Source organism: Ruditapes philippinarum, unplaced genomic scaffold (assembly GCF_026571515.1).
Source record: "Ruditapes philippinarum isolate M1 unplaced genomic scaffold, ASM2657151v2 ctg993_1_1_1_1, whole genome shotgun sequence".
In the NCBI taxonomy this organism is placed as follows: domain Eukaryota; kingdom Metazoa; phylum Mollusca; class Bivalvia; order Venerida; family Veneridae; genus Ruditapes; species Ruditapes philippinarum.
This window is the reverse complement of record NW_026863595.1, coordinates 201,646-224,525: the sequence shown is the minus strand read 5'-3', so window position 1 is coordinate 224,525 and position 22,880 is coordinate 201,646. Positions and strand designations below refer to the sequence as shown.

Below are 22,880 nucleotides of genomic sequence, written 5' to 3'. Positions count from 1 at the left end.
ACTGCTAATGCCATTTTTCTTTACATAATTTCATCTGTAACATATAATCAGAAGAGTAGATAATTATATCATACAAATCATTACATTTTCTATGAGACGCAGATAGGTTAAGAAACCAGAGATTTATTTTACTTAATAGAGATGTAATATTTCTCAGAATGCCGCATCGGATCAGATGTCACGGACACATTAAGTAAAAATGATATATTAATCAATATTCAAAAATGGTTATAAATGTATATTTGTTCCGCTCATGCGTGTCTATTATGTGTATTTTTGATCACCTCTACATATGTTTTAAAGTTGATGTTATTATCACTAAATAACATGTCTATGTGATTCACCATAGTACACACGCTTGAAACCTTCTTATTAAGAAAAAGTAAAATATTGAAGAAAAAAACGTGTTACTTTTCTATGATAATTCAATTTTGGAAATTAAGTCCTAAAACACGCCACATCTTAAGGTACAGTCTCACTTACATCCCGACAGAGCCCCGGCTTAACCCCGGTAGACGCCCGGGTTGATCCGGGAACGACCGGGGTACGATCGGGAACAACCGGAGTACATCCGTAACTCTGCCGGCAACTTCCGGGATGATCCGGGAACATCGAACCCGAATGGAATAAAATATTTAATATCACCGGGGTGTTCCGGGATGATCCGGGAAGGTATGGCTTTGCCGGCTTCATCCTTAGCTCTGCCGGGAACGACCGGGGTTATACCGGGGAAGCACCGTAGCTCTGCTGGCACAAACCGGGGATGATCCGGGGTACTATATAGCCGGTAGAGCTACGGTAGAGCCCCGGTATATGCCGGCAGAGCTCCGGTAACTACAGGCAGAGCCCCGGAGGATACAGGTAGAGCTACGGTTGATCCCGGTAGAGCCCCGGCAAAGCCCGGATCATTTCAAAAGTATAACGACAATTTGCGATGATTGCACTTGTTTGTACTAAAACCCTTCCCATTTTCCTTCTATCCAGTACATCATAAGGATTTTTCAGAAAATCATCATGAATTACTATTCTGGAACAATAGATATTATATTAAATAAAAATGATGTATTAATGTTATCATTTTCGGGCGTTTTCAATCCACCGGGGCTCTACCGGGGCTCTGCCTGGATCGTCCTTGGCTCTGCCGGGGCTCTGCCTGGATCGACCGGGGATCTGCCTTGGTCAACCGGGGCTCTTCCGGCGTCATCCGGGAACGACCGGGGAAGCACCGGCATGAACCGTAGCTTCACCTGGGCTCTGCCTGGATGAACCGGAGCGCATCCTGGGTGGTTAGTTGGGAACTACCGTAGTGCTGTCGGGTTAAGTGTGACCGCAACAATAAGTTCACCCCGGATCGTCCCGGTAAGATACCGGGATGGTCCTGGGCTCTGGTGGGAGTAAGTGAGACCGCAGCTTTATATATGTGATTTGTATGAATGGCTCATGAAATCAATCAAAATAAGATTACTGTCACTATTTGTATTTTGATCTGTTCTTCGTAAAATTTCAAAATGACCATAAACAAATGTGCACTAAAACTCAACTGTTCGTCTGATATACAATATTCCATTGTTATAGGTTTCAGTCTTTGAAGTATTATATGATGACATCTTAAATTTATATAACTGATATAGATATTGTTTTTGACTTTGAAGAACATTAATTAATCTTCAACATGTACGCATTTCAATAAACAAATGAGGTTGCATAAACACTTTCAAAATTGAATAAAAAGTTTTTTTTAAACTTGTGGGCAAGGAAGTGTTTTTGGGGAAAAATTAATGAACAACATGTCTTGTCAAAACACATATCTTTTATCTATAATAAAACATTAACATAAAATGACATTATCCGCAAGAACATCTAAAATGAATTATTTAAACAAATTAAACCTCTTTTTGGCATTTTCCTTCTGGAAATAGCTATATGGGGATATATATATATATATATATATATATATATATATATATATATATATATATATATATATATATATATATATATATATATATATATAATATATATATAATATATGACTGAATGTTCGTCTGGACTACGAGTTCTTCACAATATGAGGTATACGAAAGTTTCACAATACTTATTTCTGGCATATTAATATGTGTACATGTATTTTCCTATGTCTAACAATTTTGTTTGTCATGTACATCACAGCTTCATGGGTTAAACCTTTACACATTTAGTTTCTGTTAATCAAACAGTTGATTTTATGAGAAAACGTGACCTGAATTGTAAATGATTTGGCATTACCCTCCTAATGAGGCATCGAACAATATAAAATATGAAACAAAATTCATCATGTAAATGATTAATGAAATTTACCTAACGATCCTACATTTCAAACAAAAAAAAACCAGAAATATGGCATCGTAAATCGTAAATATGAGTACTTTTGTCCTAACGCAAAACTGTCATTGTTGGTTAGTAAGAGTTTTATTTGAAGTGTATTGATTATAATCAGTTGTAACGAGATGATCTACGTGCATTATTTTATCTTTAGAACGTTTTCTTAGGTTTGTAGTACATTTGGTTAGATTGATATGTACGAATTAGCATGTTCGTATACGTTCTGTGAGTCTTTTATCCTTCAGCCTACAAACATGCTTGTTAAAATGTGATTTGATTTTATCAAGGCAAGGTAGTATGTAATGTGTATATCATTTATTAAAATATTTGTATTAGTATGTTATAAAATGATGAATGTATATTCCTCCACATTTTGATGGTTTTGTAGAAAGATAATTAAGACATCAAAATTAGCTGTAACTCTCCAGTATATTTCAGGATAAAAACATAATTGAGTTCTTGGTTATGACGATATTTCATGTGACTTTAGTAATCATAGATAATATTAAAGGTGGAGACATAAAGGAGAATACTGCCGTTTCATGATATTTTCCCTGTTGTTTTTAATGTTTATAGTTTGTGTTCCCCTTGAATGTTTAAATTGACAGCGACACGCTGCTTTGAATGTAATAACACTATGTTGGTAATGTTCCAATAAAATGCTTGTGTCTCGCTTTCTGACACTTCATTGTTGATATTATGTTTGTGTTTATGATTGAAACTTTATCTTTCGAATAAAAATATCTTTATTTATTCTTTAATGTTATAACTATAAAAAAAATATATAAAAATTAGATATAAAAATTATATCAGCTATTCTTATATCGATCCACTTTGCGAATGAAGTAATTCCCACTTTACCTATATCAATCCAATTTGCGAATGAAGTAATATCAGAGTTTGAACAACAAAGCATTTATTATCTATAAAACAATAAACTAATAATTATTTTTCTAGAGTCAAATAACATACAGCAGAATAATCTTCTTGTACACATAATTTGCTTATACAATAGGTAATAAATAAAAATTTGAAAATATTTTTAACACTCAATCTTTCAATGCTATACATAAAGCAATAAGTAAACTAAATAAAAACAATCATGAATTAATAAATATTCTAACATTTTAAAGTAACGTTAACCTTTAGCAGAAACAAACAATCATGCAGGCATAGTAATAAAGAAAGATAAACATTTCATTGCCTCCTGTGCAATAGGTATATCAATTTAAATGACTCCTCTATCTTCAATCATATAAAAGACAGGTAAGAAGGAAACATTTTTGATTTACACCGTAATTCTTCTAACTGAAGAATATTCAATGCCATATAAAAAGCTTCCGTCTTGATTCCAGACGGAATTAGATACAATAAATGGGTAACAATTCACAAATGTTATTTTCTTTATTAATTTCTTTAACTTACCTCATACGCTCTCAAAAGTTAGTGAGAAACAAGATATCAACATACATATGTAAATACATATATAAACAATCTATAAATATATTTACTTAATCTCTACTATGAAGCACGTCTTGCGTTAACATTGTTATGACCTTTATACCGGTTTTAGTGGTTGTCTAAACAAAACATCATAGATTTTCACAGAATTCCATTGATCAATCTTCGGTGAATCTGTTTTAATATGACATTGTGCTATCAATAATATGTTTAATATATAAACGCTACTGTTCACCACACACTTTTTCCGACGAACTTTGTTATAATCTATTCTGTTGTTACATAAAGAAATGTTCAAAGCAAATATTTTTCATGATATAGATAAATTATTTGTCAACATGTGCGTGTTTGTTGTATAATATGAACTTTATTCACTTGCTTGAGACTGTATAGTTTCCAAAGCGGGTGAGTGACATGCTTGATTTCTGGAGATGCCGGATTTGCTACTTGCTATACTATGCTGGCTGCTAGATTTAGAAGCCGATCTACTTGATATTGATCGACACGTTGCTACATGATCTGCTGAATCTAAACGTAGACTGCTGTAAAACCGATACGGCTGATGGCTGTTTCCTTTGGAATCGTTTTTTATTGTGGCCATTTCCGTGAAATCCGTTACAGAATGTCTTATTGAGCACAGAACTAGTAAGAAGGCTTTCCGAAAATTTGAATTGAACCAGCCATAGATGATTGGATTCAAGCAAGCAGAGCACATCGCAGCAAGAAGGCAGTATGCGTAGGCATGATTAAAATTTCTATTTAGAAACAGCCGGAAGTCGTAGTCGGCAAGGGTGTTAAGAACAGTAAGTGGAAGCCATGCGACGGCAAATGATACGGCTATCCCCGTCAGAAGAAGCATATTTTTTCTTTGTCGCTTTATATCCCGCAATACTCTAGCCATTTCTAGGTCAGTCCTAGGATTGTTTTTAATCCTTACCTGTAGGAACTGACAAATTTTACCATGCAATACTGAAATAATTGCGAGGGGAGCTGCATATTGTATCAGCAGCACGCATGTTGTATAAGATTTTCTCATCCAATCGAATGGCCAAACTTCCATACAGATTTTATAAAGCTGAACATTTATTCCTTCTGGATACACCTCTTGTACTTCGTGAAACATCATCATCGGTACACACAGAATGATCGAAGATAGCCAAATGAGACTTATAGAGTAATACACCAATTTCCTATTACTGGCTTCTCTTGAGGCACAGACTATAGCCGAGTACCTGTCAACAGCTATGGCAACAATTGTAAAAGTAGAAACAAATACGTCAATAGTTTGTAACGTTGGACTCAAACGACATAAAAAGTCACCAAGTTCCCAGTTTTTTAATGTGAGTCGAATTAAAGAAAATGGCATACATGCCAGACACATAATGATGCCACAGAGCGAGAGATTCAATATCAAAAAATTTCTAGGAACATGAAGGTGCTTGAATTTGAGCACAATATACACAACGATCGCATTGCCAAGGATACCAACAATAATAGCCATACAATAAAATGCAATCAGTAAGGCTTCTTGGGTTGGAGAAAACCAGTGAGAAGATTGAAACTCCTTAAATATTCCTCTACAATTTGACGCGTTTATCAAACTCATAGATTTCTCGCCACATGGACCAGGGTTCGTTATGGTGATTGTGAAATTAGTTTCGTTGTTGTCAAACCGTATCGGGATATTTTCGGTATCTTTGATTTGGAGGACTTGAGACTCCATTGAGCGTACTCTCACATCATAATTACCTTGCAGGTTCATTTGGCTTAGGCTTAGTGCTTGAGAGTCATTTAACTCCATTTTACAGCATTCTACAAGAAGACGAAAAATACTTTTACAAAGCCAAATGTACAATAATAATGTAAGTATTTGTTTAAGTTCAAAAATCATTATGTAAAATAAAATCATTACCTAATTCATTGTTTTAGTGCAAAACTCATTATGTAAAATCATTATGTAATTGTTTAAGTGCAAACAACAACGAACAAAATGTGTATGATCATATTTGTATAAGAGAATGATACATATTGGTAGGGACTTTCAAGTAATTTACCAATAATGGACATTTATCAGTTTCATAAAAACGTACTTCGTTCGTAACTTACAATGATTTTATTCATATAATTTCATTATAATATAGTCATGTTGTTTGTTCGTGTTACAATTGATGTGAATTATTTACTTTTGTAGGAGTGCTACGAGCACTTTTAAAACGGTGAGTATTTAGTTTGTTTAATATCAAAAATATAAACAATTACGAGAAAAAAGTTCATGGTTCACCAAATGTGTGTTTTATATACCTCAAAGCCTACTATCAATCAAAGTAATTCGTATTAAATTAAGTAATAAATAATCATGGAAAATGTTTGCCAAAGCAAATGTTTAAGATACTGAAATTTGTCTTCACAAATAATGAACTTTATATGTCATAAATATATCGCTGCAGATCCAATTAGATATGTTTTATTGATCATTTTTCTTTCAAGGAGATATTTGAAACCTGACATACACGGAATTCATATTGGTAGCTTAGTTATTATTTGCTAAGAGAGTTGAAAATATTTTAGGAATATCCGAAGTGGAAAGCATATTTTTATAATGTTCTGAAGAGAGTACCGTTTCGAAAGGAATCCAATTCTTTTCATATAAAGGCAAACATCAAATGTCGTAGTCATTAATATCTTTCATTCTACTTAATAAGGTCAATAAATTCAAAAACTTATGTGCACAGGTCATTCTTAATGCGCCATATCTTAGGTAATCATTGATTTTGATTTTGATTTATGCATAATAATAGTTGTCTCTCGTTTTTATGACTTTAAGTTAAGATAATCAATTTCAAACAATCCTTTAATTGCAAGTTATTTTTCATATTCAAATAAATTTGAGAATAGAAACGTTTGAAAAAGACCCTATTGAATTCTAAAATGTAAACATATACAAACCATTCTATTGTTGTAAATATACACTATATACTTTTCAAATCCATGTTCCTTGTGAATCATAAATTTGATTTTCTTTTGACAATCAATATGCAATATGACTATAAGTGTATGAGAGATTATCTATATTGTCAGACGGAGTGACTAGTGTACATTTTAAGTGTCGGAAAATATAACTTTATAATGAAGTAAAATATCACGATGGATTTGTTTTCAGTATAACATTACATTGATTAAAACTTCAGTCAATGCATAAACAAAAATCATGTTATTATGCTCAAAGTGCCGTTATATATAAAAATCAATGTTTACACAGTTCGTTGTCTTTGAGAATATTTATTTCCATATGTTTAAATGTTTAAAAAAAATATGTATATGTCGTTTTTTTTCTGGTTAAAATAAGAAGAAATCTTTGAAATAACATTCGTCCTATTTTCAAATCTCATGCTTCACTTATTACAGTATTCACTTGATACATTTACACGAAGTAATAATTAGTAAATTGTACATTTAAAAAAATCAGATTTTTAAACACTTTGAACAACAAATTTGAAACAAAATTAGACTCACCATTGATCAAGTTAAGTTTTTTCTAAAGGAAAACCATGTTTATGTCCAAAAAATTAAAAATCACTACAGCATATTTGAAAAATCACTTTTCTGGCGAAATACTCCTTTATCAAGATATTTATACTCACTGTTCGTTGCCATGCGACATTGCCACGCTAACAAATTGACAGAGCGTTGTTTCTCTACAGTCAATAATTCAAATATGGCTTGCTTTAAACCATGAAAATGACAGTGGGAAGAGATCAGTTATGATTTTGTAACTATAATAAACACTTTTGTTATTTGAAACAAAATCAACCTGCTCTTATAATAAGCTAGTTTAAATGATAAAAATCATAATAAATGTCCATTTAAAATGCATTTTTATCTTCTTATTTCAACAAACTGTTCGAGACACGATTTTTTGCAGAATTCTTTATAATAGTACAAATGTGTTAACTAGTAATAAATAAAAAGAATGAAGGTTGTAAAAAATCGAACTCATTTTGAAAAAAAAAACTTTAAAGGCCTGATTTGATAGAGCTCTGTCATTGACATAGGCTACTGGCTTATCATAAAATTTAAAACATTTACAAATGATAATTTTAAAATTAAGACTTAAGTAACATCCTTAAATATATTTAAAAGTGTACGTTGATATTATTGTACTTTTCAGTTTGACATTTTGTCAATTACACGAAAAGTCGCGTGGAACAATTTATACCTTATATTGATAAATAAAATACATTTTTGTAGGCGATAACAGCTATTTTGTCCCTTGCTTGGAAATATAAAATCATCTCACGCAAGACAAATTCAAGACATCTATTGTATTTGATTCGAAATAAACATGTCACGAATATTATCTTACACCTACAAACTTCCTAGGAAATATTTTATTTCATCTGCAGACTAAGGCAATAATCATTCCATCGCTTTATAATTGATTTGTTAGACATTAAGGTATAAAACATATGTAATTTGAGACTTATCTAAAACGAACATCAAGCGGGATTGTTTTCACGAAAATAGTAGGAGCAACCCTTGAATGTGAGGCATTTAAGCGTCATTTGTTTCCGTTGATACAGTACATTAAAGTACAACCATACGTATATATTATGAGATTTTTATACGCCCTGTATATCTGTTTTGAAATTTATCTATCTAAGCTAGAAATGGATATATGGACAACAACACGTACTACAGAAACAAGGTTTATCTATCTAAGCTAGGACAACAACACGTACTACAGATACAAGGTTTATCTATCTAAGCTAGGAATGGATATATGGACAACAACACGTACTACAGAAACAAGGTTGGTCTATCTAAGCTAGGACAACAACACGTACTACAGATACAAGGTTTATCTATCTAAGCTAGGAATGGATATATGGACAACAACACGTACTACAAAAACAGTTTGTCTATCTAAGCTAGGACAACAACACATACTACAGATACAAGATTTATCTATATAAGCTAGGAATGGATATATGGACAACAACACGTACTACAGAAACAGTTTGTCTATCTAAGCTACGACAACAACACGTACTACAGATACAAGATTTATCTATATAAGCTAGGAATGGATATATGGACAACAACACGTACTACAGATACAAGATTTATCTATATAAGCTAGGAATGGATATATGGACAACAACACGTACTACAGATACAAGATTTATCTATATAAGCTAGGAATGGATATATGGACAACAACACGTACTACAGAAACAAGGTTTGTCTATCTAAGCTAAGACAACAACACGTACTACAGATACAAGATTTATCTATATAAGCTAGGAATGGATATATGGACAACAACACGTACTACAGAAACAAGGTTTGTCTATCTAAGCTAGGACAACAACACGTACTACAGATACAAGATTTATCTATATAAGCTAGGAATGGATATATGGACAACAACACGTACTACAGATACAATATTTATCTATCTAAGCTAGGACAACAACACGTACTACAGATATAAAATTTATCTATATAAGCTAGGAATGGATATATGGACAACAACACGTACTACAGAAACAAGGTTTGTCTATCTAAGCTAGGACAACAACACGTACTACAGATACAAGATTTATCTATATAAGCTAGGAATGGATATATGAACAACAACACGTACTACAGATACAAGATTTATCTATATAAGCTAGGAATGGATATATGGACAACAACACGTACTACAGATATAAGATTTATCTATATAAGCTAGGAATGGATATATGGACAACAACACGTACTACAGAAACAAGGTTTGTCTATCTAAGCTAGGACAACAACACGTACTACAGATACAAGATTTATCTATATAAGCTAGGAATGGATATATGGATATATGGACAACAACACATACTACAGATATAAGATTTATCTATATAAGCTAGGAATGGATATATGGACAACAACACGTACTACAGATACAAGAGATACACACCAAGCGGTAATTTCATCTGCTCATTTGTGTTCGTATCATAGCATCAAAATATTAAATTAAAAAGAAGTGTGAGAAAAAAAATTTTCTCTCCGAATTTCGAGAAGTATCGTTTTTGTAATGTAAGTTTAAATAAAGACTGATATATCATCATTAATTCTTATTATAATTTTTCTATAAGCAGAAACAGTGTACAAAAATTCATACATGGAAGCGAGAGAGAGCTTTATTTCACCTATGAAAATACTTTTGACATTTTAAATATTATTCTTAATTAGTGCTCGCCAATTTTTTTAAGCCAATCACCGACGAGGATTTTTCAAATTTTCAGGTTTCAAAGCTTAATAGAACAGATTTTATATAAACTGGACGTTTTATATTATAAAACGCAAGTGGGCGGAGCTAAGTTTCGAAGAGCGCTAAAGTGAAATGTACGCATGTGCAGAGATCTTGAAGTTTACTCCTACTAATCAATATTTATGCATCCTGTTTTTTTTTCCGTACAAGCACATGTATATCGTCACTACGACATAGAATTAAAAAAAGAGGTTCATTGAAATGAAAACAGGCAAAATAACAGTAAAAATGTTTTATTACTTACGGAACGAGTATCATTTTATAATTTCCAAATAAAAAGTTCACTTATTCCAACAAAGTATGTATGTAATATTTCTTACTTTTTATGTAAATATTACAGCCCGTGCCGCTGCAAAACCGAAAGTAGGATGTTTTTATTAATTTTACATTTTTTGACAATATACTGCCATTTGTCCGAAGATGATATGTATATGAACATAATAAATATGTATGATGCATATATAATCAAGCTACAGGTTCATTTCAGCCCGAAAAATATGTCGAGGTGACGGGCGAGGCAAACATGTCGACTTTTTGTAGCTTATTGTGAAGTTGCAGTACATGAAAATCGGGCACATGACAAATCAGCACATAAATAAAACATTCTAGTGTTCCGTGGTATACATCTTTTCTACGTGTCATACCTCTTTTCCTTATTACAATGAAATTTTACTGCATTGTTATCCATCGCTGGTTTGTTTTTAGCAGAGAATGACCTGTACGTATGTTCAAAGAGGGTACCGTTTGAGAATATTTCGCAAAGAGGGTACCGATATGGATATGCACCGTGATATTGTCTGATTTACCTAGACAGAATTCGGGAATAAGCTATGCAAAACACATGATCCGAAAATGTGTACCGCTACCTCTTCCAAATATGGTTATACACTTTTAGGCTATCGTGTGACGTCACGCAGTGTGTTGGGCGGAAAAAAATTGGCGGAGCACTAAGCCGGTTAGAGTGCATATTGGATGTTCTTCGTAAATAAGAAAGCTACAGTCGCTTCGCAAGCTCCGCTCCTTTTTAGCTTTCTTATTTACGAAGAACACCCAATATGCACTCTAACCTATACTTACAAGACCCTAAAACTGAAGTGAAAGTTACATAATTAAAAAAAAATCAACACTTTATTTCTCAACAAGGTTGTTTCACGGATACTGCTTGTTCCGTAACATATATACATTTCATAGTTCACACTTTTAGCTAAGGCTTTATTAAAAAAAAACAAGGTTCTGTTTTTTTTTATTATAAGAAATGAAATACACACTATCACGAAAAAATGAAAGGCCCTCGCATATCATTATATGTCTTAAGCAGAGAAAGGATTCCAGAGGAAAAAATCATAAAACTTATGCCCATGAATTCACGGAAGCAGATCGATATTATAATGATATATGATTTGATTAACAGTAAAACATTAAACTTTGCTCAAAACTCATACATTTGTCTATTGTTGTTGTTATTATTTGTCAAGTACGATGAAATGTTATTCCTCTCAACTTTGTCTTCGGTATATTTATCAAAAGACACACATATAAACAAAAAATGAATTTTCGTTGGAATAAAGTTTATACATGTATATGACTTTTTTGGTTTATCGAAAAGTTCAATTTCCAAAAATGATTTTTGAGCTATTTTAATAGACTTTTCTTGCTTTCAAAACGTACTATCCAGAAACAAAGCTGAAATTCCTATAACATTTCTAAATGGAATCTATTTCTATTAAAGAAATGCAATGTTCTATTTTTGTGCTATTGAAATGGATAGACCTATGGCAAATATTTGAACACTGAAGAATATGAATGAAACATTACATGTATGAACTTAATGTTACCCGAGGCATCTAGTCTGTTTTTTATTTTAATTAGGCTGAAATAGAGCGTTCCATAAAAGGCCAAAGCGTTCTCTCTAAGAATGAAAAGTGCGACAGTTGGATGTTAACAATACGTCATTATGATGACACCATCGTACTGTCGTACTGTCACCATCGTACTGTCGTACTGTCACCATCGTACTGTCGTACTGTCACCATCGTACTGTCATACCGTCACCATCGTACTGTCGTACTGTCACCATCGTACTGTCGTACTGTCACCATCGTACGGTCGTACTGTCACCATCGTACTGTTGAACAGTCACCATCGTACTGTTGAACTGTCACCATCGTACTGTCGTACTGTCACCATCGTACTGCCATACTGTCACCATCGTACCGTCACCATCGTACTGTCGTACTGTCATCATCGCACTGTCGTACTGTCACTTCCTTTGCGCTTTTCGTTCTCAGAGAAAACATGTGTCCCCAACGGAACATCATACCGAAATATATTGAAAAATTAGGCAGCTTGACTAGGCTGAATGGCAAAGTTATTTAAAAAATATTAGATTGTTAAAATAAACTTTGTGCAGAATCTAACGAAAAAATGCGTAATTTGTCTTTAAATCTAACTTGGCGTGCAGTAAAACATGCTGTTTGCCAGGAAAAGTGAGATACTAATTAAAAATCACATTAGTAAATCCGCAAGCATGTCTTATAAATTAATCCTAAACCATCCGTATCATTTACATTTAAGCACAAAATGTATGCGAGGTCCTATTTCTATTCTGTAGCTCGTTTTATGAAGAACCATTGCTTTTATTTTCATTATTTACATGAAAAAATAACATGCTCTTCCTGATAACGGCTTTAAATTAAACGCCTTAGACACTAATAAGTCTCACATTGTATGTGAACAACAATTATAATAATAATTCCATTGTGTCTCTTTTGAATAAAAAATAAATTCGGATCAATATAACTGTTTCACACTGATTTCCTAGCGAAGGTATTTTATCATTTTTTTAAGGAAAAGGAAGACAATCCCGCAGCCTTGATAGTTTTATTTGTCTGTAGGGAATGATACTATGACAAAGCAAACAACACTAATATATTTAGAAGCTGTGTAACCTGATCCTATACAGATTATTTTCAAGTTTTCTAGATCTGTTTACCACACGTAATCATTGATTAATTTGTCCTTTACAGGATGTACTGGTTTTATTTTGGTAAATATTTTCCTTCAATAGCATCAGTTTATTTTTACTGTTCAACCAAAAGAGTACGGTACATTCTAACTAAATTTTCCCATGCTCATTGTCACACTGGTGTTAGCCAACTTTTGATATCTCATGGTTGAATCGAGAAAATAACAGCAGCCATTTTAGTTTCTAGAAATGTATCACGTGACCAGACTTTTACTGTTACCTATGTAACGTGGTAAGCTTGCAGGAACAGCAAAAACAACATTATTTTTTTTTTTTTTTTTTTTTTTTTTTTTGGTCTTTGACACATTTAATAATTTAATATGAACACAGAGGTTTTTTTATTGTGGTCATATTGTCTTCCCAGGTCCGATACTCGTGCCTGTGCGCTCTATATCTTGTTTCGTGGATAATGCAAGTAAGCAATGTTACATGTTTAACTGAACTTTCTTACTAAAAAGAGGAAGAAAAAAAAAACGATTCAATGTTAATTAAGGAAATTAAGAAAAGAGAACAGAACACATCTAAAAGTGTGTTTTAATATTTCTGATTGAAATTGATATTGCTACTGTAGTTTCTTTTATTAATCATTTGATAAACAAACTTCTCCAATGATTGAATAAGTGTTTTTATTGATTTACTTTAGTTATTTCAGTTTTTGTTTATCAGACTTGATTTGATAAGGTCATGCCATGAGAGCAACATCCCTCACGCCCCTAGCACAGGCTTAATTCAATCTTCAACACTAATAGTGCTGAAATCAATGATCCCAAAGGACCAAAAAAATATATCAATGAATGTTTACATATTTTTATATCCATCCCCATCACTTGGAGGTAAACATCTTTGTTTAAGAATTAATGCATTGGGATTAAACGGTTTAAAATGAAAAGACATTTTTGAAATGAAAGAAACATATTTATAATTTATTAAGCATTCAATTAGTCACTGTATTTTGCTGATGTAAATTTGTGTGCCCCTGCGTTTACTCACGTTGGTGATTGATATATTTTCAGCTAAGATTAATAATATCTGTCATATGTTACGGTTCGGACCGAATATCTGTCCCGAGGTGACGGATATTACCGAGGGACGGATATTCCAATCCGAACCGCAAACATATGTCAGATATTTTTTTTCTTGCATATTCTACAATATTCCATTATAATTTAAATTCTTTATCTTTATTTTCAACGGAAATTTATATCATTTCAGCCGTAACTATTTTCTTACAACAGCGTATGAAATTGCAACTTCAATATAACGGTAAAATGACGTCATCCTAAGCGTGTCATTGTACAAATGGCACCCCCATGCCTGATGAAATTTCCGGCATGTGTAAAACACACGGAAACGCCAGTCTGCTATGCTTACACCCTTACCAAAAAAATTAAATAACTTCAATGGACTTGTCCTCACAACCTGAACAAAACCATTCACCATTTTTAGGGAAAATTACAGACGGAATAGCCACGCAGAGCATCATCAAACGGCATGGATGTGACGTCACATGTTGGTCTCCACTTGTCGCGTACCGGTATATTCAGTTACATGTTACCCCGAGCAGGCTGCAGTCATATTCCATGTCTTATTAGTGTAGGCATATATTATATTATTCGCAATACTCTTAATTCAAATGTCTAACAATATAATGGTCACATAGAAAACAAAGAACCCATTAAAGATTAATAAGAAACAGAATTAATAAACCATTTTTTAAAACATACATTTATTTCTAAGACTGTCAATCTTGAAAATACAAAATATGTGACAATTTCAAAAACAAATCTGATATTAACTTATCTTTACTTCTTAAATAATGAAGAAGTGTGTGATTTCCCCCAAAAGACACCAAGAAAAGTCACGTTCATACTATTTTTTTTTTTTGTGAATTATCCCGATAATTGTTCTCTGAGTCATAAAAAATAATGCTTGCTAGCTGGAAGTTAGATAGATACTTATATTTCCTCCAGAATTGAAGAGTATGATTTTTAAGAATTGCTTGATTGAAACACTATGTCGAGACAATTTATTTAGGACTCATTGTGCTGGAAGGGACATATATTATAGAATAATTGGACTGTACAAAGTTAGTCCATTTTAATTAAATAAAACATTTTTTCCCTTTTTTGTCTGACAAATATAAACAGATCCCATCTGTTATAAATAAGTAAACTCCGCTTATAACGAACTCAAAATGTCCATTCAAAATATGTTCCTTATATCCGGAATTCCTTATAAGCATACAGCGAATTAGTTTCTTGTATAAGTATCATCTTGTATCATCTTGTCATGGTAAGTAAACAGTTATACATAGATTTATAATAAAATATTTTAATGTATGTATTTGAACTTTAATGGCAATGGAACTTTTCAACAAGGAAACTTGTATCTTGGACTCCGCAGCTTTAAGACTCTAAACTAGATATAACACGAGATCATAAAATTATAAATCAATGAAAAAAAATATATATGTATTGGTACTGCAAGCAACATTATTGCAGTAATATGCTGAGTGTATACAAAATTGCGACCAACTGATATGAAGTTAAAATATATTGTTGAACCCAATATCGAATTTAATTAGACAGCTGAAACCCTATATTGGACGAGACGCTTACTGATTCTGCCCAATTGAATAAGTATTGTACTCAGTATATTACGGACATATTTCTTTCACACAACCAAATAATTGACGTTTTGACAGAACTGAGCACAATTGTGATTTGATATATATATTTTTTTTTCGATTTGGAAAATGAAAAAAAGAGGGTAAACGGAGTGAAATATTGACTTGATAAGCGACTGTCAAATGATAAGATTGGATTCCATAATAAGTTATATATGAGATCACGAGGTTAAAAACTAGCGTTTCATATGAATATCAATTTATCAACAACTATCACGCCGATATGTTTCATTATTTAAATACTGTTACAGTAATGACATTTTTTTCAATTTTATCTTCTCACTTCTTGGAACTATAAAATATCGGAGATTAAACTCAATTAAGTATCTCCGGTTTATTGTTTTTATTTGTTTATCGCTAAACTCATAAGCTTTTATGATTTTGATTTCCTTATCGTTTTTATGATTTCGTAGTCATCCTTTTCGTTTTATGAATTTAATATATTTAAAGGTCAGATGTTATAATGAATGTTTTACAAATGTATATCATTATTTCGACATTTCATTTATAATTAATAGTACAAATCTAAAACTCTGAATGTAATCTACTGAAGTTTTTACATTGTCTAGTCTTTCGAAATATTTAATCAAATAATTGGTCTGTATCATATCTTTTAACATAAATCCGAGTAAACTTCCCTAACGGAATTGCAGAATTTATTTAAGTAAATCTTGAATTTCTATTATGTCTTTATGTGCCTTTAATCCATTAATAGGACACATTCCGAGCAGTGACATTAAAAGGGCGTGAATATAAACATTTACCATACATTAATAGGACATATTCAGAGCAGTGACTATAAACATTTATCATACAATAATAGGACACATTCAGAGCAGTGACTATAAACAATTACCATACATTAATAGGACACGTTCCGAACAGTGACTATAAACATTTACCATACATTAATAGGACACATTAAGAGCAGTTACTATAAACAATTACCATACATTAATAGGACACGTTCCGAGCAGTGACTATAAACATTTACCATACATTAGTAGGACACTTTCCTAGCAGTGACTATAAACATTTACCATACATTTATAGCACACATTCCGAGCAGTGACTATAAACACTTACCATACACATTCCTAGCAGTGACTATAAACAATTACCATACATTAAAAGGACACATTCCTAGCAGTGACTATAAACATTTACCATACATTAATATGACACATTCCTAGCAGTGACTATAAACATTTACCATACATTAATAAGTCACATTCCTAGCAGTGACTATAAACATTTACCATACATTAATAGAACACATTCCAAGCAGTGACTATAAACATTTACCATACATAAATAGGACACATTCCTAGCAGTAACAATAAGCATTTACCATACATTAATAGGGCACATTCCTAGCAGTGACTATAAACATTTACCATAAATTAATAGAACACATTCCGAGCAGTGACTATAAACATTTTACCATACATAAATAGGACAGATTCCTAGCAGTGACTATTAACATTTACTATACATTAATAGGGCACATTCCGAGCAGTGACTATAAACATTTACCATACATTAATAGGGCTCCCCCGAGCAATTACTATTAACATTTACATTTATTCACAGTGTATATAATGACACGTTAAATATATGAGAAAACTGGCAAGGTATAAGTTGATGTTGATAAAAATAAAAGAAAATGGAAGGGTGCTGACAATTATGGTTATATTTATTTAATCTTGAAGGAATTCATCTTTAATTCATATTTAAATAAGAAGAATTGATAAGTAGTAATTATTCTGCTGTATTTTCTGTGTCAGTTTTATTCAGCCAATCATCATTTTGATGACTTGTCTCATATAGTAAAATTTTAAATGCTTGAAATTATCATATTCACTAGCTTCACTATCATATATGCAAGAGGGAAATGAAGCATCAAGGCCTTGCTATATTTATATTTCTCCAACGATTTTGAAGACAAATACACAGTTTTAATGCCATTGTTTTATTTTATTCAGGAGTTATAACTCTTTATAATAGGTTTTACAATAAAACAAACGTGTGACTTTATTTACTTGCAATCTTAAAATGTAAAGTAGCATTTTAACCATACGTTTCTTGACAGAAGATGACAAAAAGATATCAAGTGAGTCTATAAATACTCTCTAAGCCTCGAAAGCGAAAATTATGAAACTAGGTTATTATATAAATCTAATTCAGATTAAAGGTACTGCAGAATAGAAACAAGATTGCATTTGAGAAAAATGCTATGCCACCGCATGGTTCAAATTTCATAGCTGTACATCAAAGGACAAGAAAGTAGGTGACATCATCAAAATCTAGGTCAAAGTTCAATTTTAGAACTAAAACTGTGCACATGGTCAAAATGTCATTGCTGTACATCAAAGGACAAGAAAGTAGGTCACTGTCCCCTTGGGCAAGGCATAATTTTGACCCAAGGGTTTAATAACAATCTTGATACAGGTCCACTAAACAACATTTCAAGTCAAATATCTAAGCTATAGCTTTCTCCCATTCAGAAAACATTTGTTTTATTTTCTGTTTTTACTACGTGTACATAATGAGAATCACTGCCCCCGGGCAGGGCCAATTTTTGACATTTGAACAACTTTGGTAGAGGACCTATAGATGATATTATATATCAAACATCAAAGCTCAATGCCTTGGACCTTTAGACAATTTTTTTTTTCACTACATGTACATGATGAAAATCAATGACCCCCATGATGAAAATCAATGACCCCCGGGGCGGAACCAATTCTGACCTCAGGACTATAATTTGAACAATCTTGCTAGAGGTTCACTACACAATGTTTCATGCAAAATATCTTAACTCTATCCTTTGTAAATTTAGAGAAGATGATTTTTTAAGTTTTAACTATATACATATAAGATAAACCTATGGCTCCCAGGGGCCGGGCTTATTTTGACACAAGAGGCAAAATTTGAACAACTTTGGTTTTTACCTTTAGATGATATTATTTAACAAATATTAAAGCTCTAAGCCTTGTACCTTCAGACAATAAGATTTTTTTATTTTTTACTATATATATATATTGAAATCAATGACCCCCAGGGCGGGGCAATTTTGACCCCAGGGCGGGGCAATTTTAACCCCAGGGCTATAATTTGAACAATCTTGCTGGAGGTTCACAACACAATGTTTCATGCAAAATATCTAACTAGCATTTGTCAATTGCTAGAAGACTTTTTTTTAAAGTTTTTACTATGTACATATAAAGAAAACCAATGACCCCTGGGGCGGGGCCGATTTTGACCCCAGGGCTATTATTTGAACAATCTGGGTAGAGGTCTACCAGGCAATGCCTTATGCAAAATATCTAAGCTATAGGCCTTTTGGGTCTTTACAAGAAAGTGTTTTAAGTTTTTACTATATGTACATATAGCGAAAATCAATGACCCCGGGGCAGGGCCGATTTTGACCCAAGGGCTATAATTTAAGCAATCTTGGTAAGGGTCTACCAGATGATGCCTTATGCAAAATATCTAAGCTCTAGGCCTTTTGGGTTTTTACAAGAAGGTATTTTAAGTTTTTACTATATGTATATAGTGAAAACCAATGATCCCCGGGGCGGGGCCAATTTTGACCCCAGAGCTATAATTTGAACAATGTTGTAAGAGGTCTACCAGACAATGCCTTAAGCAAAATATCTATGCTTTAGGCCTTGTGGGTCTTTACAAGAAGATTTTTTTAATTTATTCTTATAATTCCTTTTTGTTGCCATGGCAACCAGATTTCTGCATGGAATGAAATTCTTTGAACAACTTTGGAAGCCCTTCACCCAAGGAACAATCCTGCCAAGTTTGGTTGAAATTGGACTAGTGGTTTTTCACAAGAAGATTTTTTACGTTCACTATATCATCTATATAACACACACACACACACACACACACACACAAACACACAGGTGAATCGCTATATGCCGCCGCATCGCAGATGCTGCGGTGGCATAAAAAAAACACGCAATTAATTCACACTAGTATATTTAAAATAGACTGATTGGTTATTCAAGATAAGATATTTTGTTTTAGCAGACGGCAATTTCTTTTAACATTTGTCATTGTTAGCCAGTTATAGCCTCGTTATTTACTTCAACATCGTCTGTTAAACACATTTATAAGATTTATTTTGTAGGCGAAAAATGATGAATAAACCAAATGTGTCACGTAAAGTTCTATATGGCTGTAGTTTTTCCAAGAAAACTATTTGATATCTATTCTTTTCTAGAGTGTATTCTATATCATTGGTTAGTGTATTCTATATCATAGATGAGAGTGCTTTTTTATGATTTTTGTTATTGAAACATTTACTAGGGAAAGTCATCGTGTGGGCTTTACTAAAAAGCAATAAGATTATACAATAAGATTATACATGACATAGATGAGGGGAGATGTTTGCTTTCTTAAGTTAAAATGTGTCACCTGTTTAACTGACATTTGATAACAAATTGGACCATACTGTATCATATCTTAATCTAATACTAGTTGTCATATTAAATACATTTATATAACACACCTTTTCTTTACACAAAAACGAATAGTTAGAAAATTAATTAAGAGCCCTAATGAATATCTTATCTAAAGGGCTTATTGATATGTTTGTGAAGTTGACCATCTAGCAGCCTAGCAACCTGAAGTTGGCAGTCTAGCAACCTAGTAGCCTAAAGAAAACTAAGCATAGTACAAACATGAAAACAGTCGGAAATACATTAGCAGCACTTCCTTAGATCATTCCACGCCTTTTTTCAATATCGTGATCTTTTTTATTTAAAGATGTTGAACTTTATCTTAACATAATTTTTTCATTAAAAAAATAAAATAAAATAAATAAAACTATATTTTGACGATTATATATTTCATAAACATACATCTGATTTCCATGAGAGTAAGTAATTTTTATTTTATACCTGTATATACATGTAGGTAGCTAAAATTCTTTCTGTATTTATCAACTTTATATAGATAAGAGTTTGTTATCATTTTCATTGTCAGAAAGCACACGATACATTTATATAAGTCATGCTTCTGTTTTTGACAAATTAACGTATTGTATACGTTAAAGTTAAATTATGCTCATTTTTTTCGCTGTCAAGATTTTCAAGAGATTGACAATTTACAATATGACCAATAATTTATAGATAAAATATATAAACTTAAATTATGAAAGGACTCTTTAAAAATTAAACTTTACAACGATATTTATCGAAATGTCTATAGGTCACGTGGGTTATACAATAAAACATAAAATTGCACACAATTATGGCAAAAGGAAAACTTATTTTGTCTTTTACCTGCGCATCCACCATTTACACTTAGATGATCATAATGTCACTTGAAAGGAATATAAAAAGACGAGGTGAGTTTATTTTTATGGTTTTCTTTAGTAATTTAAAAGTATATAAATATTTGAAAGGATTAATTGTTGAACTAAAACTAGTCATAATGATTATTTCCACATATAGTAAATTAGTTTTCAAATTTACACGCCATGTTGAGCTTGTATTTATATTTATGTTTCCTCAATGCCTGAATTGCAGTAAATAATTCACGCGTGTGCAGTTTATGAATATGTAATAAATATGAGATTAATAATATCTGTCATATTTTGCGTTTCGGATCGGAATATCCGTCCCGAGGTGACCCGCCCATTGGGCGGTAACGAGGCTTGCCGAGTTACCGCCCATGGGCGGGTGACCGAGGGACGGATATTCCGATCCGAACCGCAAACATATGTCAGATATTTTTTCTTGCATATTATACCATATTCCATTATATTTTGAATTCTTTATCTTTATTTTCAATGAAAATTTATATCATTACAACCGTAACTACTTTCACTCAACAGCGTATGAATTACAAAATCATTCATAACGGTAAAATGACGTCATCTTTATCGTGCCAGTGTACAGCACGCGACTTATCTGGAACCCCCCATGCCAGATGAAATTTCCGGCATGGATAAAAGTAACGGAAACGCCAGTCTGATATGCAAGAAAAAGCGATCGAGTCACTAAGAATATTTTAGATAAAATCATAACAATGAATGCCTTGATATAAACCTTGACGAACCGACAATTAAAATATTGTTCTTTTTGTGTGATATCTTCAATGAAAACAAATATCTTCGGATACCCTTTTTCTTGTGACTGTCCCACTGAACCACTTACATTATTGTTTTTATTCTTAGAGCATGTATTATCCACCTCTCGTAGAAACTGATCTATAAATACAGACTGTCCATGTGTGGTAACTTGTTATGTTAAATTGACAATTATTAGACTTTGAAGTCTCCTCGAGTTGTTGTTTTTCTCAATAATTGTGTAAAAATCAAATGCTAGAGGTCAAATTTGAACACGATGTATTTGTCAAGATCATAACCCAAGAGAAAAAATATTTATTTCAGAACCGCTTGCATTTAATAAAAGAAGCTCTTCGTCAGTTGTTATGTGTCAATTTAGCGTCAATAACTGTTATCGCGGCACACGTTTGTTGAATAAGCAGAATAGCGTGGGAAGTGAACACAGCCATGTATCATTATTTTCATATTCTGATGAAATAATCAATTTTTAAGGACTACAAATAGGATACTCCGCTTTATTTATGACAGCTTTTAAAACTATATTGCTTGTACAAAGTCATGTTTCAGATATACTATATTTTTGCAAAGATTTTCCAAAAATTGCCTCAAGTCAAACAAGGCTGGAACCACCCTTGAAGAAAAAAAGAAGGAAATGTAGGGTCAATAAACAAAACAGTAATATGGAAACTAGTCACTACCAATTACTCCGCAAGTGTCCGAATCCCAAATAATTTCGTTATCAGCAATGAAAGACAAATGACCATCAGACTCAATGTCCGAGATCACTAGCCCGAGAACCGGCGACCATTGGATTACAAATTTGATGTTCTACCTTCGACTTACCGGGCGGATTATTGGGACTACTTGTATATTGAACAAAAACTACATGTGTTATGGTTGTTTAAAAGAAATCAAAGCAAAGAACTGAAACATTAACTTTTTAAGT

General features: G+C 32.5%; 1 protein-coding gene across 1 annotated transcript; it reads right to left on the bottom strand.

The window, feature by feature from the left end:
• Window positions 1-2,059: 2,059 nt before the first annotated feature.
• Window positions 2,060-5,620, bottom strand: LOC132722625 (neuropeptide Y receptor type 1-like). The gene has a single exon (XM_060707149.1). It carries the CDS (start codon window positions 5,582-5,584, stop codon window positions 4,190-4,192), a length of 1,395 nt encoding a protein of 464 aa, XP_060563132.1. The 5' UTR covers window positions 5,585-5,620; the 3' UTR covers window positions 2,060-4,189.
• Between the last annotated feature and the right edge of the window lie 17,260 nt (window positions 5,621-22,880).

Coding starts and splice junctions, on each gene's coding strand:
- LOC132722625 (XM_060707149.1), bottom strand. CDS start 5,584: ATGAACCTGCAAGGTAATTATGATGTGAGAGTACGCTCAATGGAGTCT.